This window comes from Bos indicus, chromosome 27 (genome assembly GCF_029378745.1).
Source record: "Bos indicus isolate NIAB-ARS_2022 breed Sahiwal x Tharparkar chromosome 27, NIAB-ARS_B.indTharparkar_mat_pri_1.0, whole genome shotgun sequence".
NCBI lineage: Eukaryota > Metazoa > Chordata > Mammalia > Artiodactyla > Bovidae > Bos > Bos indicus.
The window spans coordinates 29,237,282-29,256,199 of NC_091786.1; the positions used below are offsets into that span (position 1 = coordinate 29,237,282).

The 18,918-nt window shown below is 44.0% G+C and overlaps 1 protein-coding gene across 3 annotated transcripts in view; it reads right to left on the reverse strand.

Moving 5' to 3' along the window:
- FUT10 (fucosyltransferase 10) overlaps positions 1-18,918 on the reverse strand; it is a 133,104-nt gene that overhangs the window by 103,556 nt on the left and 10,630 nt on the right. For all 3 annotated transcript variants that reach the window (XM_070781378.1, XM_070781377.1, XM_019953583.2), the window contains exon 3: positions 14,349-14,643. In XM_070781378.1, the coding sequence (XP_070637479.1) occupies positions 14,349-14,643 (295 nt within the window). The remainder of the gene's footprint in view (positions 1-14,348; positions 14,644-18,918) is intronic.

Sequence of the window (18,918 nt, forward strand, 5' to 3'; positions counted from 1 at the left end):
AAAGCAAGGACATCTACAAATTCCCATGATGGAACTTAGAGACTTTATATTAAGTCATAAAATGGTAGTGGTGGAAGCCACCTAGGGGATCAGCTGTCCCAAATACCCATCCACCTGGTCTGGCCCCATCATGACGTCCTGGGAAGCTGGTAAAGAGCACAGGTTCCCAGATCTCATCTCCAGAGACACTGAATTGCTACGCTGTGGAAAACAAAATGCTGTATTTTCTTCTTAACTCTTCCAGATGATTCAAGACACTAAAGGGCGGGGCATGACTCATATAAGTAACACTACATGTTTTTTTCCTACATTTACTGATCAAATGCTGATGGCTTCATCAGTAAACGAATGAGCCTGATGAATCTGTATTCACATTTTTAGACATTAAAGTTTTTGGCTGTGAATTATATGACGACGGCAATGGCACCCCACTCCAGTACTCTTGCCTGGAAAATCCCATGGATGGAGGAGCCTGGTAGGCTGCAGTCCATGGGGTCACTGAGAGTCGGACACAACTGAGTGACTTCCCTTTTGCTTTTCACTTTCACGCATTGGAGAAGGAAATGGCAACCCACTCCAGTGTTCTTGCCTGGAGAATCCCAGGGACGGGGGAGCCTGGTGGGCTTCCATCTATGGAGTCGCACAGAGATGGACACGACTGTAGTCACTTAGCAGTAGCAGTTGCACAACTTAGATTTTAATCACTGCGCCTCGCATGTAACTGATATATATAGTCGCTAATGATTTGGCTTCCCTGGTGGCTCAGGCAATGCAGGAGACCTGGGTTCAATTCCTGGGTTGGAAAGATCCCCTGGAGGAGGGCATGGCAACCCACTCCAGTATTCTTACCTGGAGAATCCCATGGACAGAGGAGCCTGGCGGGCTCCCGTCCATAAGGACACAACTGAGCTACTAAGGACAGCGTGGTGATTTGAATGTCAAATTCAGACGTCAGTACTTTCCTGTACTCAGGAAAGTAAAGTATCCAGATGTCAATAACCTTAAGGATTAAATATTTACATGCTTATGGAAGCAAAATATTTAGTGATCAATAATTTACTTATTTTTTTTTCATTGCATCAGGAAGGAAATGAAGAGCATTTTTTATGCATCACAGTTGTGGTAAGTTGGTAACAAAAGATTGAACTGAGAGGCTGAGAAGTTAAATGAATGTGTACAGTGAATTTTGCTCCTTGGACACCTACATAAATGAAAATAGGTACCACTAAGACATCAGGATGTCAAGTCTATCTTGAAATCACATTTCAGATCTACCCATTTCTTTCTCCCCTGCCTCCCACCCTAATGCACTTCAGTTCAGTTCAGTTGTTGTTCAATCGTGTCCGACTCTTTGTGACCCCATGAATCGCAGCACACCAGGCCTCCCTGTCCATCACCAACTCCCGGAGTTCACCCAAACCCATGTCCATGGAGTCGGTGATGCCATCCAGCCTTCTCATCCTCTGTTGTCCCCTTCTCCTGCCCCCAATCCTTCCCAGCATTAGGGTCTTTTCCAATGAGTCAACTCGTCACATGAGGTGGCCAAAGTATTGGAGTTTCAGCTTCAACATCAGTCCTTCCAATGAACACCCAGGACTGATCTCCTTTAGGATGGACTGGTTGGATCTTCTTGTAGTCCAAGGGACTCTCAAGAGTCTTCTCCAACACCACAGTTCAAAAGCATCAATTCTTCGGCACTCAGCTTTCTTCACCGTCTAACTCTCACATCCATACATGACTACTGGAAAAACCATTGCCTTGACTAGATAGACCTTTGTTGGCAAAGTAATGTCTCTGCTTTTAAATATGCTATCTAGGTTGGTCATAACTTTCCTTCCAAGGAGTAAGCATCTTTTAATTTCATGGCGGCAATCACCATCTAAGTGATTTTGGAGCCCCAAAATATAAAGTCTGCCACTGTTTCTACTGTTTCCCCATCTATTCCCCATGAAGTGATGGGACCGGATGCCATGATCTTAGTTTTATGAATGTTGAGCTTTAAGCCAACTTTTTCACTCTCCTCCTTCACTTTCATCAAGAGGCTTTTTAGTTCCTCTTCACTTTCTGCCGTAAGGGTGGTGTCGTCTGCATATCTGAGGTTATTGATATTTCTCCCGGCAATCTTGATTCCAGCTTGTGCTTCTTCCAGCCCAGCATTTCTCATGATGTACTCTGCATATAAGTTAAATAAGCAGGGTGACAATATACAGCCTTGACGTACTCCTTTTCCTATTTGGAACCAGTCTGTTGTTCCATGTCCAGTTCTAACTGTTGCTTCCTGACCTGCAGACAGGTTTCTCAAGAGACAGGTCAGATAATCTGGTATTCCCTTCTTTTTCAGTATTTTCCACAGTTTATTGTGAACCACACAGTCAAAGGCTTTAGCATATTCAATAAAGCAGAAATAGATGTTTTTCTGGAACCCTCTTGCTTTTTCTGTGATCCAGCGGATGTTGGCAATTTGACCTCTGGTTCCTCTGCCTTTCCTAAACCAGCTTGAACATCTGGAAGCTCACAGTTCACGTATTGCTGAAGCCTGGCTTGGAGAATTTTGACCCTAATACAGAGCTGCAGCATTTCCACTTATTTCACAGAAACTGTGTCCTGCTTCTACTTCCACAATCCAATCCCTTCTCCAAGGAGAATCCAAAGGGCTCTTTTCAAAGCACATCTCAGAACAGAGCAAAATAAAAATCAGAGCACAGCACCCCTGCTTAAAACCTTCTGCTATTTCCCCATTGCCCTTACAACAAACCCAGCCCTCTCACTCTATGTTGGGGAGCCCTTTCACCTGGCCCCCATCTCCCATTCCAATCTCATCTCGTACTATCCTCCTTCACACACACACTGACTCCAGCACAGTGACCTTCCTTCTGACCTTCCATCATATCAAACTCCTTCCCCTCTGCAGTTCCCCCTTCCTGAAATGAATTCCCTCCATTTCACAGGAATGATTCCTCTCATCTTTCAAGATTCAACCTCAAACGTTACCTCTTCAGAGAGGCTTCCCTGATCACTCCATCTCAAGCCAACATGCTTATCCGGGCCTGGCAGCATCCTATTTACCAAACTCATAAGCTCCATGAGGCTTCACTCTTGGCTCAGTGGTAAAGAATCCTTCTGTCAATGCAGGAGACTCGTCTTCAATTCCTAGGTCGAGAAAGATCCTCTGGAGAAGGAAATGGCAACCCACTCCATATTCTTGCCTGAGAACCTCATGGACAGAGGCACCTGGTGGGCTACAGTCCATAGGCGTCACAAAGAATCAGACACGACTTAGCAACTAAACAACAGCTACCAACTAAGCCCCATGAGGGCAGACCCTGCTGCAGACAAGCTTATAGAACCAGGTTATGGAACCACTATAACCTCAGCACCTAGCACAGCGCCACACATAAAAAAATGGTTCTTCCATCCCAGCTGTACATCAGGAAGGAATATATCCTGAGATATTCTCAAATTCTCCCAAATTACACGTAGCGCACGATTTCCTGAAAAAATGGAGTTCCGTGGCCTATTCATACACATCCAAACCTTAAGTTAGTCCAGTGTTCTACTCCTTATCTAAATATCTAACAATTCCATGGACAGCCCATGGGGTTGCAAAGAGCCGGACATGACTGAAGCGACTTGGCACACACGACTTGATGACCTTTTATTTCTTAAAATACATCTTTGTCCTCATTTCCATTATCAGCCCTAGTGGATTACTTTCTTCCTTCAGAGAGGTTACTTTTTCACTAATAAAGAAAATGCTGACTATTTCAGGAGATTTCCAGCTTACTCAACAATATAACACAGAGCCAGCTAAGAGATGGACAGACACTGGTGGTTCTTTTTTCCTTCTTCTCTTTTCTCCTTTTTTTAAATTTTTATTTTATTTTGGACTATATTTGACTTACAATGTTGTGTTAGTTTCAGGTCTACAGCAAAGTGATTCAGTCATACATGTATTTATTCTTTTTCAGATTCTTTTCCCATATAGGTTATTACAGAGTATCAAGTAGAGTTCCCTGTGCTATCCAGTACGTCCCTATTGATGATCTATTTTATATACAGTAGTGGCACATGAATCTCCCCACAATGCACTTCTCCAAGGCTAGAACTCTAATCTGTGCCCTAGAACTTATTGAGATGGGGTGGATCAAACTGTGAATGTAAACTCTGTGAAAAGAAATTTTCTGCTGCACTTCCTCTCCAGCTGAAGCTGTTTTGGGTTTGTTCTGTCTTTTAATTTTTAAGAGCAAGAAAACTTATCCATTAAAGCTGCCTGGTTTTATTTTGGGGGCCCACTAGAGATGTGACTGCCTGCTCTGAAGAACAAGCTGCCAGATTGGTCTCACAGGATTTCTGGGTGTCAGAGAATCAGCCCAGAACTGGATGGGCACCAGCATATCCAGTGGCCCAAATTGCTGAAACTGCAGTAATGCAGTCTGTCCGCTGCCTCCGGCAGGACAACGCCTGGCTCTTGGCACTTGTCACTTCCATGCTTCCTTTCAGATTTGTAACTCGAACCTGAGAAGTGCTTTCCGATTTTCAGTCCCTTCTGTTCTATTCATCTTTATACCATCACACACTCTCAAAGACCAGACAGGGTCAAAAAGGCTCAGTCAGAAACAAGGGGGAGAGAGCTCCCAGTCCTGACCAGAGAACTCTTACAACTAAACATTATCACGCTCATGACAGCCTTTGTCCTTAGACCAGACTAACTCCAGCAAAACTCGGCTGATTTATTTAACTGGAAAGACTGAAAATCAGATAATACGAAAAGGCAATTTCTTGATGGAAGGAAATGAGTACCTTAGCTGTAAAATATTAATGCCTTTGCATAATGAACACTCTTCCTGAAAGGTATCTTAATAAAGCAAAAAAAAGTCTAGGATTTGGATAATTTATTAATAGCTGTTCTTCCTATCTTTGTGCTTCACTATCTCCTAGGACAAAATGTCCTTGTTAACTCACTTCTTATTGATATCAAATTAATACCTGCATATGGCTTTCAGTGTGAGATAGTTTCAACAAGACAGTAACACAGGAGAGCAGGGTGCTACCCCCTCATTCCCTATTTCCACGTGCCAGAAGTCACCACCTCGATTTTTCCAGGTGTTTCTTCTGTATTTGCATTTCAAAAATACCTAAATAACACATTCACTGGGCTACTTCTTGATTTTTCAGTTTTAGATAATACCTATTGTCTCGTTACTATGGAAGGTATAGATTTAATTCTCCCATCCCATCACACACACACTTGTTTTCCCTCTTCATCCATTTCTGATTAAGTGTCTATCAAGTGCTTTCATTATTACAAGTATAAACACTGTATGGCTGTGCCAAATCTGTGCATTACTGCTAAGTTTTCTTTCTTCAAAATCTGTTTTGTTTTAATTTGGTCTGGTTTCAAAATCTCTGGGCCAACCCTCCCCACACCTTCCAACACCTCCCCACAACCTGCAAAATCCTTCTCAAGCCAATCTCCCTTGTGGACAAATTGATATATAGCTGACAGATCATAAATCTTCAACACTGGAGATTCTGAGTAAGTTTGCAGTGGGGGCCAGAGACAGGGGTTTGTTTGTTACTCTGTTCATCTATGATCTTAAGATGAGCTAGGTTTGGGAACCACTCACCCACAGCAAAACAACTAAGATCAAAAACTCTCAAGCTTTAGAAATTTAAGTGGCAGAGAATTTAATTTTGGTTCAGTTCTCCCCCATTCTCGTATCACTTGCAGCAACTTCCTAGAGATAGTAATGAATGTGAAAGAACTATTATGTGAATGATCAATAAAACTTTAACAACTCCTACCGAAAGGACTGAAGTTTTGGCCAAGGTTTTGGTTTCCTTGCTTTCCAACCATGGACAGTGACACCACAACACTGAGGATTTTATAGTAAGATTGATAACCCATCACCTCCCACTGATGTGACAACGGTTACAAGAGAGCTGTCGGCAGGGCCCGCAGAGTCAGAGGCCATGGTGAGGATCTGGAATTTCAACGAGATGGGAGGTCACTGCAGGTGTCTGAGCAGAGCTCTGAGAATGGGTTTACCTTCTGGAAAGATTATGCGATAATTATTTGCTCAAGCAAAAATGAAAAGTCAATTATTTTAATTGAGACATAGTTGATTTACACTATCATGTTAGTTTCAGGTATACAACAGAGTGATTCACAAGTTTCATACATTATAGTTCATTTATAGTTATTATGAAATATTGGCCTTATTCCCTGTGCTGGACAGTATATCCTTGTAGCTTATTTTTTTTATACATAGCAGTTTGGACATGGGGCTTGATTACTGCAAAGATACACCTATACATATCCATACATACATCGTACATCACATATGATCTATCACTCAGTTACGAGCTTCTTTTCCATGTTCGATGTTGCTGCTGTCCACACAGTCCAAAATAAGTCCATTTCTTCCTCCACCTCCTAAGTAAATATTAATCTGGCAAAGGCAGTTACCTATTACCTGCATTCAATAGGCAGGGCCCAGAAAAGTCAGGTGGCGCAGAGGCAAAAATGCAGGAGACCTGGGTTCAACCCCTGGGTGGGGAAGATCCCCTGGCGGAGGAAATGGCAACCCACTCCAGTATTCTTGCCTGGAGAATTCCCATGGACAGAGGAGCTTGGTAGGCTACAGTCCATGGGGTCGCAAAGAGTCCAACATGACTGAGCACGCGCACATGTGTGTGTGTGTGCACACACACACACACACCACACAGGAAAATCAACCTCCAGAGAAAAACCACTAATAAGGATTGACTCATAATGGCTGATATCAGCAGAAATTACCCCTGAGAACGGTTCACAGATGCATTACTCATGAAGTCTCAGGGACACTCTGCATAGTGCAGACATCCCCACTGGCAGAATCACGGAGGGAATGAAGGACAGCTTGTTCTACAACTCATGGATTCCTCAGCGAGGTCAAGAATACAGAAAGGGATGAGAGAAGAGCCTGTGAGGAGATGAATAAAGCGCTTCCATGAAGAGGGCTGTTGCCCTGCTCTGAAAATCCTGCTCCAACAGAGCTACCTAAAGAAATCTGAAATATGTCCGTGAAATTTAGAGACACAGAAGACGAGTGCCTACCTGAGGAACTCAGGAGGGTGAGGATCAGGTCCGACTGCCCTCCCTGATACGTCTCACCCGGGTATGGTGATCTGCCTGCATGACAGAGGAAAGGGTCTGTGTTGTGGTCTGCCTACACCCCCGAAGCTCCTCCCACCGACACATGTGAGCACATGGGGAGTCTTGGGTCCTCAAAGAGCCCTAGGGAGACACAGCTCAGCAGAAAGAAGCTGGACATGCTGCGGGATCCAGGAGCTAGGAAGCCATCCCACATGAGTACCCTAAGCAGAGATGCAACTTCCTGGAAAAGGACACTGAAAACGCCAGGATTCCAGCAGGAAAACTAGAAATGCCACAAAAAGGCCCCAGAATAGAAAAAGTATACTTTAATCATCTGCCACACACCGTCAAGGCCATCCTCTCTAACCACCTGTTGAGTTCACAGGACATAAAGCCACACGGCCAAGTAAGAAATATCCTGTCTGCTTAATTCTCCTCGCTGTCTTCTTGGCATCTCTGCAAGGCTCCACAAAGCAGGTGGTGCAGGACGGAGGAGGTGAGGAGAGGTCAGAGGGGGGAAAGACCTGCCCTGCAGAAGGAGAAGCATCGCAGGGTTGTGGCAGCGTGAGAGAGGTCCCTTGAACAGCAAGAAGATCAAACCAGTCCATCCTAAAGGAAATCAGTCCTGAATATTCATTGAAAGAACTGATGCTGAAGCTGAAACTCCAATACTTTGGTCACCTGATGCGAAGAACTAACTCACTGGAAAAGACTCTGATACTGGGAAAGATTGAAGGCAGGAAGAGAAGGGGACAACAGAGGATAAGAAGGTTGGGTGGCATCACTGACTCGATGGACATGAGTTTGAGCAAGCTCTGCCAGTTGGTGATGGACAGGGAAGCCTGGCAAGCTGCAGTCCATGGGGTCGCAAAGAGTTGGACACCACTGAGCAACTAAACTGAACTGAACTAAGAGAGGTCCGAGCTGGGGACGCAAAAATATGTAACCCTAGGCATGGCCATGGGGCTCAATGCTCCATTTACTAAGTTTGAAACTGTATTTGCAACTGAAAGTGACCACACAATTATCCATTCCCTGAGAGTGAGTACAGAAGTCAGAGTTCTGCCACAGTTTCCAGTTAGGGGATGGTGAAAACCCCCTGAATGAGGTCTTACAGGATCAGCAAGAAACATAAAGAAAGAATGTGTGCTCCCAAACATAAACTTAAAATGGCTTCAAGACTTACATGTAAGACACGGCACCATAAAACTCCTAGAAGAGAGCACAGACAAAACATTCCCTGACATAAATCCTAGGAACGTTTTCTTAGGTCAGTCTCCCAAGGCAATAGAAATAAAACCTTTCCAAAAAAAAAAAAAAAAAATTCTGGTTCACAAAATCTTCGAGGTCACAAAACCCTTCGAGTTTCCATTTCCATTAATTAGGTCAGCCTTTGATACCTGAATCATTTTCCTGCCTTTTCTTCTTCAATCCTGCTGAACCAGAGTCCCATCTGCAGTTTTCGGTGACCTACTTAATTAGAATTCAGGAGCCTCAGACAGAAAAAGCGTGCTGTATTCACTCCAGTTTGCTCAACAGACCCTATTAAAGAACTGAATCTCTAATTCAACCTGTTAAAACCATATACTGTAAGCAATCCCCAAGTCCAAACATCCAAGTTTTAGTAAGTCACAAGTGCACATTCACATACGGTTTGGGGGAGGGAGCCCTGGATCGGGTCAGGGCACCTTGGTTCTCCACCCAACTCCTGGCTGCTAACCTCTGTGTCTTCTTGACACATCCCTACCCTTCCCGAACCTCAGTCTATCCGCCTGTACAAAGAGGAGGTTATACTCCTGGGTCCTTTCGGGCTCTAAGTCTCTGTGACTATTTCCTGAGTGTCAAATGTGCCCGAGGCATTGTGCCCGAACAGAGGGAAGGGGAGACACAAAGATGTGACAGTGCTGCCCTGTCATCATAAAAAAAGAAAGAAAGAAAGAACTTCACACTCTAACATGCAAGAAATGATATAGGACAGAAGCAAATATCATCGTTACCTTATTTATCTTCTTTATTCCCCATTACTGGTGCTGTGCCTGACATGTTGTCGAGGCTCAATGAAACAACATTAAAAAAAGATACAAAATGCCTATGGACATTTAGAGAAGAGAAGCTACATCTAATAGAGGGGAATTATAAATACAGGTGCTATATGTGAGTTGGGTTTTTAAAATAATTTTTATTATTTGGGGGGTGCATTGCATAGCATCCAGGAATTTTGTTCCCCAATCAGGGATTGAACCCGTACTCCCTATAGTGGGAGCACAGAGTCAGGCACTGGGCCACCAGGGAAGTCTCCTTGAGCTGGTTTCTAAAAGGCCATTCAATTTCACTGGCTCCATAACACTGTCCTCTAATTTGATGCAAAATCTTAAGCCAAAGTTCAAGAGTCTCCCATGCTCTGGTTTCAGTATATCCTTCAATCTTAATCTCTCTCTTACATGAAACTAGGCTATAGCCATCCGATCTCCTTGCTGTAACCTCAGATATTACCCATAATTTTCTAACTCTATGTTCCCATTCATGCTGATTTTCATACTGAAATGTCCTCCATTCCCAAAATAATCCAATTCCATTCTCCTTCAAGTCCCACTTCAAATTCCCCCTATTTTATGAAGATCTTATGCAGCCTTTCCTGATCCTCCCAATCATATGTGCTCTCTCCCGTCTTTGAAATCCCACGAGACTTGTTGACATTTCTCTTATGGTATATACAAAGGTGGTTCAGTGGTAAAGAATCCGCCTGCAGGAATAAGCATTCAGTCCCTGGGTGGGGAAGATCCCCTGGAGGAGGAAATGGTAACCCACTCCAGTATTCTTGTCTGGAGAATCCCATGAACAGAGGAGCCTGGTGGGCTACAGTCCATGGGGTCTCAAAGAGTCAGACACAACTGAGCATGCACGCAGGCCAGGCTTCCCGGCAACCAGATATGTGAGTGCTCACCTCAACGGAAGGAAATACACAAACAGCAAGGCAACCATTACTGAATTTCTTAACATGAATGTCTCAGATAGAATGCCACTTACTCAGTAATTTGGTAAAATACTATGTTTTGTGATGATTTTATGATTTCAACAGAGTAACTCCCCCGTAATTTGTAAACTTTCAGATATTTTCCCTAATAATTCAAGATCATCGATTATTGACCTTTTAGAAAAGTTTTGTCTGATTTACCCTACATTTCAAGCCTGAATGTATCCCCCTGTGGTGGTTTTCCTTTCTTCATCTGCACTTTATCCTGTATTCCAGAATATTCTTTTTATGTAATCTGTCAGCAGAGTCAAGAATACAAAAGTCTTAATTCCAGGTAGGCAGACCTCTTCTGATTCCCACACACATATACACTTAACACTGTTTTATATTCATATTTTACTTTATTTTAAATAATAAGCTTATTTTTGTTAATTTTTCATCTTCTCAAGTGACACTTTAAAGGTTAGTGTAAAAAATAATAATAATAATAATCAGTGGAAAAATCATTACTGGATTTCCAAACTGGTGAAAAAGTGAAGGTTCTATATTTTTCCAGAGAAAGGAGAAGGGAACAAAAAAGCACACCACAAAGGATGGGAAATCAAAATAGCTCTGGATTCCTCATAACACTAGAAGTCAGAAGACAGGGGGACAGTGTCCCAAAAATTCAGAAAGAAAAGAATTTCCAGACTAGAATTCTGTCCTGAGCGAAAGCATCAGGAGAAGTAAAAGTAAAATAAGCACATGTTCACACATACAAAGTCCCTGAAAAACTTCCCTTCCACGAACCCTTCTCAGAACACACTGAAATAAAGACAGAGACTGGGACTTCTGGGGGTCCAGCGGTTGTGACTCTGCGCTTTTCACTGCAGGGGAAGTAGGTCGATCCCTGCTCTGGGAACTAAGATCCCACATACCGCACGCTGCGTGCGTGCGTGCTAAGTCACTTCAGTCGTGTCTGACTCTCTGTGACCCCATAGACTGCAGCCCGCCAGGCTCCTCTGTCCGTGGGATTCTCCAGGCAAGACTACTGGAGTGGGTTGCCGTGTCCTCCTCCAGGGGATCTTCCCGACCCCGGAATCAAACCCGCATCTCTTATGTCTTCTGAGATGGCATGCTTCTTTACCACTAGTGCCACCTGGGGAGCCCACCGCACGTTACGGCGTCACCAAATAAATAAATAAAGACACAAACCAAGAAAGAGGAAGATAAGACGTAACAGAAACAGAAAATCCCACACAAGAGTGAAATAGAGGAAATCCCCGCAGTGATGGGCAGCCAGGTCGGTACCTGGGCACCAGACAGAAAGGATGACGGCTCAAGTGGACAGGTCAGGAATCTCTGGGAGACACTTTTTTAAGAATCTCTGGGGACTTCGCTGCTGGTGCAGTGGTTGGGACTTTGCCTTCCAGTGCGGTGGGTGCGGGTTTCATCCCTGGTCAGGAAGCTAAGATCCCACATGCCTCCAGGCCAAAACAAAACAAAACAAAACATAAAACAGAAGCAATATTGTAATAAAGACTTTACTAATGGTCCACATCAAGAAAAAAAAAGAATATCTGGTGCTTCTCCAGGGAAAACAATTTGTGCAGCAAAAGAAATCTTAGTATCTTAAATCATGGCTCACTGTGACTACATGAAGATGTAGAAACTAGATGTTTGTCTAAAACGATGATATAACTTTTGAGGAAGAATGTGGGGCTAGGAAATGAGTGGGAGGAGCAGGGTGAAGAAGGACAGTTAAATACTCATCCTCCATAGTAAGAATCAACATATAATGCCCCAAAACTGAGAAACCACGAAGTCACAACCTTAGTGCGTTACTAGGAAATACTGGAGCTATATGTGCATGTATAACATGTTAAAAGTTTTAAATGTTTAAAAGATAGTGACTGTGATGTGATCGCTCTGGATATTGGTTTGGAAATATCCAGTAAACGCAAATTCATACCAAATAATTCCACTGCTGGGTATGAGTCCTCATGGAATCTCACCCATGTACGTGGATGGTTTATTGTAGTATTTTTTGTCATAAGCAAGGTTTTGCTTTACTCTTTTATTCATTTTTATTGGCATATAGTTGCTTTACAATGCTGCATTAATTTCCACTGTAAAGCAAAGTGAGTCAGCTATACGTATACATATATCTCCTTTTTGGGGGTTTCCTTCCCATTTGGGTCACCACAGAGCTTTGAGAAGAGTTCTCTGTGCGATACAATACGTTCTCATTAGTTACCTTAGTTATGTGAAAGTGAAAGTGTGCAAAAGTGAAAGTCACTCAGTTGTGTCTGACTCTGCGACCCCATGAACTGTAGCCCACCAGGCTCCTCTGTCCATGGGGATTCTCCAGGCAAGAATACTAGAGTGGGTTGCCGTGCCCTCCTCCAGGGGATCTTCCCAACCCAGGGATCAAACCCAGGTCTTCTGCATTGCAGGCAGACTGTTTACTATCTGAGCCACGACGGAAGATCTATCTCTTTAATCAGAGTATTGATAGTATATATATGTCAATCCCAGTCTCCCAGTTTATCCCACCCTCTTTTCCCCCTTGGTATCCATAAATTTGTTCTCTACTTCTGTGTCTCTATTTCCATAAGCAAGTTTTCTTTCAAAACAACTTAAATGTCTAACAACAGGAAAATGGTTAAATGAAGTGTGATAAATACAATGGAATCCTATGCAACAGTAAAATGGGTGAACTAGAGCTATAAGGACACGTTAATAAGTCTTCAAAAACCATGGAGGAGAAAAAGTAAGTTATAGAAAGTTAACTTATCATGCTATGTAGGTAATTTTTAAAACACACAAAATAATACTTTATGTTGTTTAAGCATACACACACACACACACACATATGAATTTCAGAATTATGATCCCCTCTGGGGTAAGAGGGAAGGGAATGTGATGGGGTCAGGGAAGGGAAGCTTTCAATTTTACTTGTAATATTTTATTTTTTGAGCTATGTAGTAGGTTTTCTATATACATTACCTATATATTTTTGTGTCTAACTGCAATATGTCTAGGGGCTTCTGTTAAAATTGGGGAAATTAAACTCATACATTTAATGCTGCTTTATCTCAGAACACCATTAGAGGATTATTTGTTGTTTAGTCACTAAGCTGTGTCCGACTCTTTGGTGACCACACAGACTGTAACCCACCAGGCTCCTCTGTCCATGGGATTTCCCAGGCAAGAATACTGGAGTGAGTTGCCCTTTCCTCCTCCAGGGAATCTTCCCAACCCAGGGATCAAACCAGCATCTCCTGCATCTCCTTCATTGGCAGGCGGGTTCTTTACCGCTGAGCCACCATGGAAGCCCCCCTTGCTCTGGAGCCCTGACCAAATGTAGGGCCCACACACCACCTGATTCCTCCTGAGGCCACTTTCCGCTTTATTTAAGTTGTTGTCAGGCAGAACACTGAAGATGACTCAGCCCTACACCCTAGTCTCAGTCCTGCCACTCCAAAGCCAGCACCACCACACACACACACACACACACACACACACACACACACACACACACACACATACACACATTCACACCACTCTAAAGCAGCTGTCCTTGCACTGACTTCCTAATGTAAGTGACTAATCTTGCCTATCTTCCATCAAGCTTGCTAATCTGTATTTCCCCACACCCACCATCACTCAGCGTCCAAGAGTTCCATATTTCTAACAGCTGCTGGCATCTCGCCAGCTCCACCTGGCTGGGTCTGGCAGCCCTTCAATCCCAGCATGACATATAATCAGCCTGGGGGAGGGATGAATACCAACTTGCTCTCGAAAGCTGATGTGGAACACTTTTTATTTCTGACTAGTAAAATAAAAAATACTGTGCTGAGCGTGTGTCCAATGACACATCTGCTACAGTAATCAAAATCTCCCGGCCATTATCACAGATGATATTCTGAATTGGTATCAGCGGTGTAACCAATACCCAGTTCCTAAATACCAAATCCAGTGAGCGTGGTACCCAACTGTGAAAAGGTGAGAAGAAACAGTTCTTCTCCCCCATTATAAATGCCAGGTGGCCCGGCCCACCACCCCTCTGCTGGTGCAGCTCGCATATTTATCGTATTGGCTCAGTGCACAGGCCTTCTCCGGGGCAAGTGTAGGGGTTCAGGCAGGCAATGAGCTTTCACGGGGAGCCCCCATGTCCTCCTTGGGAGAAAAGTAGTAACTCAGCTTCAAAGGGGGATGTCAGCAAACACGGAGAAAGGCAGAAGCCCTACCTACCATAGAAGAGGAAGGCTTTGGTCCTGTGATGATGGAGGTAGGTCCGGTTGATGGTGAAGAAGCAAGCATCCGCCCCACACTGGCCGAGCCTTCCGGTTTCCCCAGTCAGTGGGGACCACCAGAGCATGATGGGGAAGCTGTCAGCTGCCAATGTCTTCTTCCTGTTCAGGGTCAGTCCTTCTCTATTAAAGAACGGATGGAGGTGGAGAGGCTCTGCTTCCATTTGTGCATGTCCATCTTTTAAATGAGAATTTTTAAACTTCTTGCCTTCAAATTTTCCCAGCTCAACCACGACCTAAAAAAGATGACGACCTATTACTAATGTCAGACTGTTTATAATTTCCTTCTGCATATTTCCTATGCATCCTGAGGATTTAGCTTCTTGCGTCCATGCATGCTAAGTCACTTCACTCATGTCTGACTCTGTGGGACCCCATGGACTATAGCCTAAGAGGCTCCTCTGTCCATGGGATTCTCCAGGCTATACCAGAGTGAGTTGCCCTTTCCTCCTTCAGGGGATCTTCCCAACCCAGGGATCAAACCTGCCTTAGTGTTTTATTAGCTTCCTATTGCTACTCTAACAGATTATTACAAGTTGAGCAACTTAGAATGATACAGCTTTACTATCACAATAGTAAACTGGTTCTGGAGGCTAGAAGTCTGAAATGGTCTTGCTGGGCTAAAAGGTGTTGGCGACTTCGCTGACAAGGACAGGAGACTCCAAGTGCTAGGACTGCACGCTGTACTTAATGGACTGGACTCTTGCCATGGCCCTGGAGGCAGATGCTCAGGGCAATGCAGGGTGGCAGGCACTCCACTCCCATTTGGAGGGACTTCTTATCCTTGTCTCTGTGCCCTAGCAGCTTCCTTCCCTGCCCCCTAAAGTCTTCCATTCAGTGTGTGGAGTCCACTCAAAAAATACAGAAAGAATATTAAGGTGTTGGAAGGGCTACGATCCTTTCAGTAAACTTGGACAGGGAATTCATTTCTTGGTTTTCTTTCAGAGGCAGCCACAGTTCTTGGCTCGTGGCCCCCTTCCTCCACCTTCAGAATCAGAAATGCTGCCTCTTGGGACTTCCCTGGCAGTACAGTGGTTGGGACTCTGTGCTTCCACTGCAGGGAGTATGGGTTTGTTCTCTGGTAGGGGAATAAGGACCCCACATGCCTCACAGCATGACCAAAATAAATAATACATTTTTTTTTTAGTTAAAAGAAAAAAAAAAAAGAAATGCTGCATCTCTCTGACCCTTCTTCTGTCATATCACTCTCTGACCACGGCCAGGAAAGAGCCTCCTCTGTTAAGGACTCCTGTGGTTCCTCCAGGCCTGCACACATAATTCAGGGTTATCTCCTCACCTCCAGATGTATCGCTATAATCTTATACACAAGATCCCTTTTGACAAGTGGGCTTCCCTAATAGCTCAGTTGGTAAAGAATTCACCTGAAGTGCAGGAGACCCCAGTTCAATTCCTGGATCAGGAAGATCCCCTGGAGAAGGGACAGGCTACCCACTCCAGTATTCCTGGGCTTCCCTTGTGGCTCAGCTGGTAAAGAATCTGCCTGCAGTGTGGGAAACCTGGGTTCAATCTCTGGGTTGGGAAGATCCCCTGGAAAAGGGAAAGGCTACCCACTCCAGTATTCTAGCCTAGAGAATTTCATGGACTGTATAGTCCATGGGGTCGCAAAAAGTCAGACACGACTGAATGACTTTCACTTTCTTTCTTTTAGACAAGTAAAATAACACATCACAGTTTCTGGGGATTAGGGTAGAGACATAGCCTCCAAAATATCTACCAACAAGGACGTGTCTCTCTACTAAACACTTAACAGATACATCTCTCCTCCATTTTGTAGGCATATATAGAATCCAGAAGTGGTTGTGTCTCTTAATGAAACCTGCAAGAGTCAGGGCTATTATCTGGCTAATGCTGGAGATTACATTATGGGGAAAGTGAATTATAAAAATCCTATTGATTTCCTTTTAGTACAATTAAAGGTGTCATAGGTCTTCCCTTGTGGCTCAGCTGGTAAAGAATCTGCCTGCAATGCAGGAGACCCTGGTTCAATTCCTGGGTTGGGAAGATCCCCTGGAGAAGGGAAGGGCTACCCACTCCAGAATTCTGGCCTGGAGAATTCCATGCACTTTATAGTCCATGGGGTCCCAAAGAGTTGGACGTAACTGAACGACTTTCATTTTCACTTTTCAAAGGTATCATAACGTGGGTCTTATGTTTGTAATAATATTCACCATGGCATGGAGATGGCCTAAGTACTGGGCTCCTTCTCACTTAAAACTCTGTCCATGGAATTTTCCAGGCAAGAATACTGGAGTGGGTCATCATTTCCTGCTCCAGAGAATCTTCCTGACCCACGGATGGAACCCAGGTCACTTATATCTCCTGCATTGGCAGACAGATTCTTTACCACTAGTGCCACCTTGGAAGTCCAATAATATCCACCATGGCATGGAGATGGCATAGTATTGGGCTCCTTCTCACTTAAAACCATGTTTTTTATGTATTTCAAGACAGTCTGGGGACTTCCCTGGTGGTCCAGTGGCTAAGACTCCATGCTCCCAAGGCAAGGGCCCCAGGTTCCATCCCTGGTCGGGAACAAGATCCCACAGGCCACAACTAAAGATCCCGCTTGCCAAAACAAAGATCGAAGATCTCACGTGCCACAACTATTAACAAGACCTGGTACAGCTTCCCTGGTGGCTCAGGGGTGAAGAATCCACCTGCCAATGCAGGAGACATAGGAGATGCAGGTTCCGTCCCTGGGTCAGGAAGATCCCCTGGAGAAGGAGATAGCAATCCACTCCAGGATTCTCGCCTGGGAAATCCCATGGACAGAGGAGCCTGGGGGGCTACAGTCCATGGGTTGCGAAGAGTCAGACACTGCTGAGGACATACATTCACATTCAAAGCCAAATAAGTAAATTTAAAAAAGAGACAGAGAGTCTGGGTTCTGGAGAGCAAGGCCACCAATCAAAGTAATCTGGAGGGCCGGGTGGGCAGAGGAAAATCAGAAGCAAAACTGCTGCCATTTCATCAAACTTTAAGGTTTGATACTCAGATGGCAAACAAATGTAATACAAATGAATATAATGCATTACAAAAAAAAGTAATATATTTCTAACAATTACAAAATATGTTAGAGCAGTATAAAAGTAGAGGATGGTCTGCATCATATATAACAAAACATTAATAGTCAGACTGTGCAAAGAATAAAGCAGTTAAAAGAAGATATATTTTCATGTATTAACTGCTCCACCAGTCAACAGAGGAGACTATCTGTTGGCCCTCAGGCCCCACTCTCAGCAGCCAAGGGAGGAGTCTTCTTTACGCATTTGCTACCTTTGGTGTCAGAAAAGGGCCCCTGACCACTGATGTGACGGAGGGTCTGTAACTCCCAGGGGAGGGTCTATAATGTTCACTGGATTCTCTGAGGGATCCAAGGCCAAAAAACTATTAAGAGCCACTTGGCAAAAAGCCACACAGTATTCCAAAAGGAGGAAAGAATTCTATTAGCCTTGAAAAAAGCATGAATCATTTGTGACACTAAAGTCATCGTTGGAACAGTAAAACTGTCACTGAAAACTAAAAACCCTTGCCAACAGTATCCCTGGCACTTTTATGAATCTGCCTGCAGTGCGGGAGCCCTGGGTTTGATCCCTGGGGTGGGACGATCCCCTGGAGGAAGGCATGACAACCCACTCCAGTGTTCCTGCCTGGAGAATCCCATGGGCAGAGGAGCCTGGAGGGCTACAGTCCATGGGGTCACAAAGAGTCGGACACGACTGAGTGACTAAGCACAGCACGGCAATAAGACGGCTACTCCCCAGAGCTTGATGGAATGGTGTTGACTTTAGCCACACATGCTCTATATTTTCACCCAACCTTTCCCTGCGAATGTACAACCAGCGACTTTAAAGAATCATGTTGAGAAAGCCATGGGTATAACTTTGAAGACAAATTTTACTCCACATTTCTCATCAGCATCTACTGTGCGAGACATAAGGTCATATCCAAATAACAGGGATTGCTTTAAGGAGAGACTGTCCTACCAAAACAGCTTTTTAAAAAATGTCTAGCCTCAGACATCAGTACCAGGTGGTAAGAAATACGGGGCACAGAGGAACATATTAAACAAAACCATGAGGAGAAAATCAGCCAAATCCAAAATCTGGGAAATTCAAAATGACAAATGACCTAGTTTCTTCCACAAACCCATGACATGGAATAAAATGTGGGGCAGAAGAAACTTTTATAGAAAAAAATCCACAAAACTTGAGATAAATTCAAAATGTGGATTTGTTTACTCCAGATTCAAATCAACCCGTTAAAAGTTTTTTTGAGATAACTGGGGAAACTTTAATATGGCCTGAGACATAGATGGTCCTGAGTAATATTAATTTTGCTGAGTATGTATGACAACAGTCATATGGTTATACTAAATTTAAAGTTCCCATCTGTGAGAGCGGTGGTTCCCCAGCCTTTCTGGCACCTGGGAACGATTTCGTGGAAGACAATTTTTCCACGTACTTGGGGAAGGAAACTGGGGGGAGGAT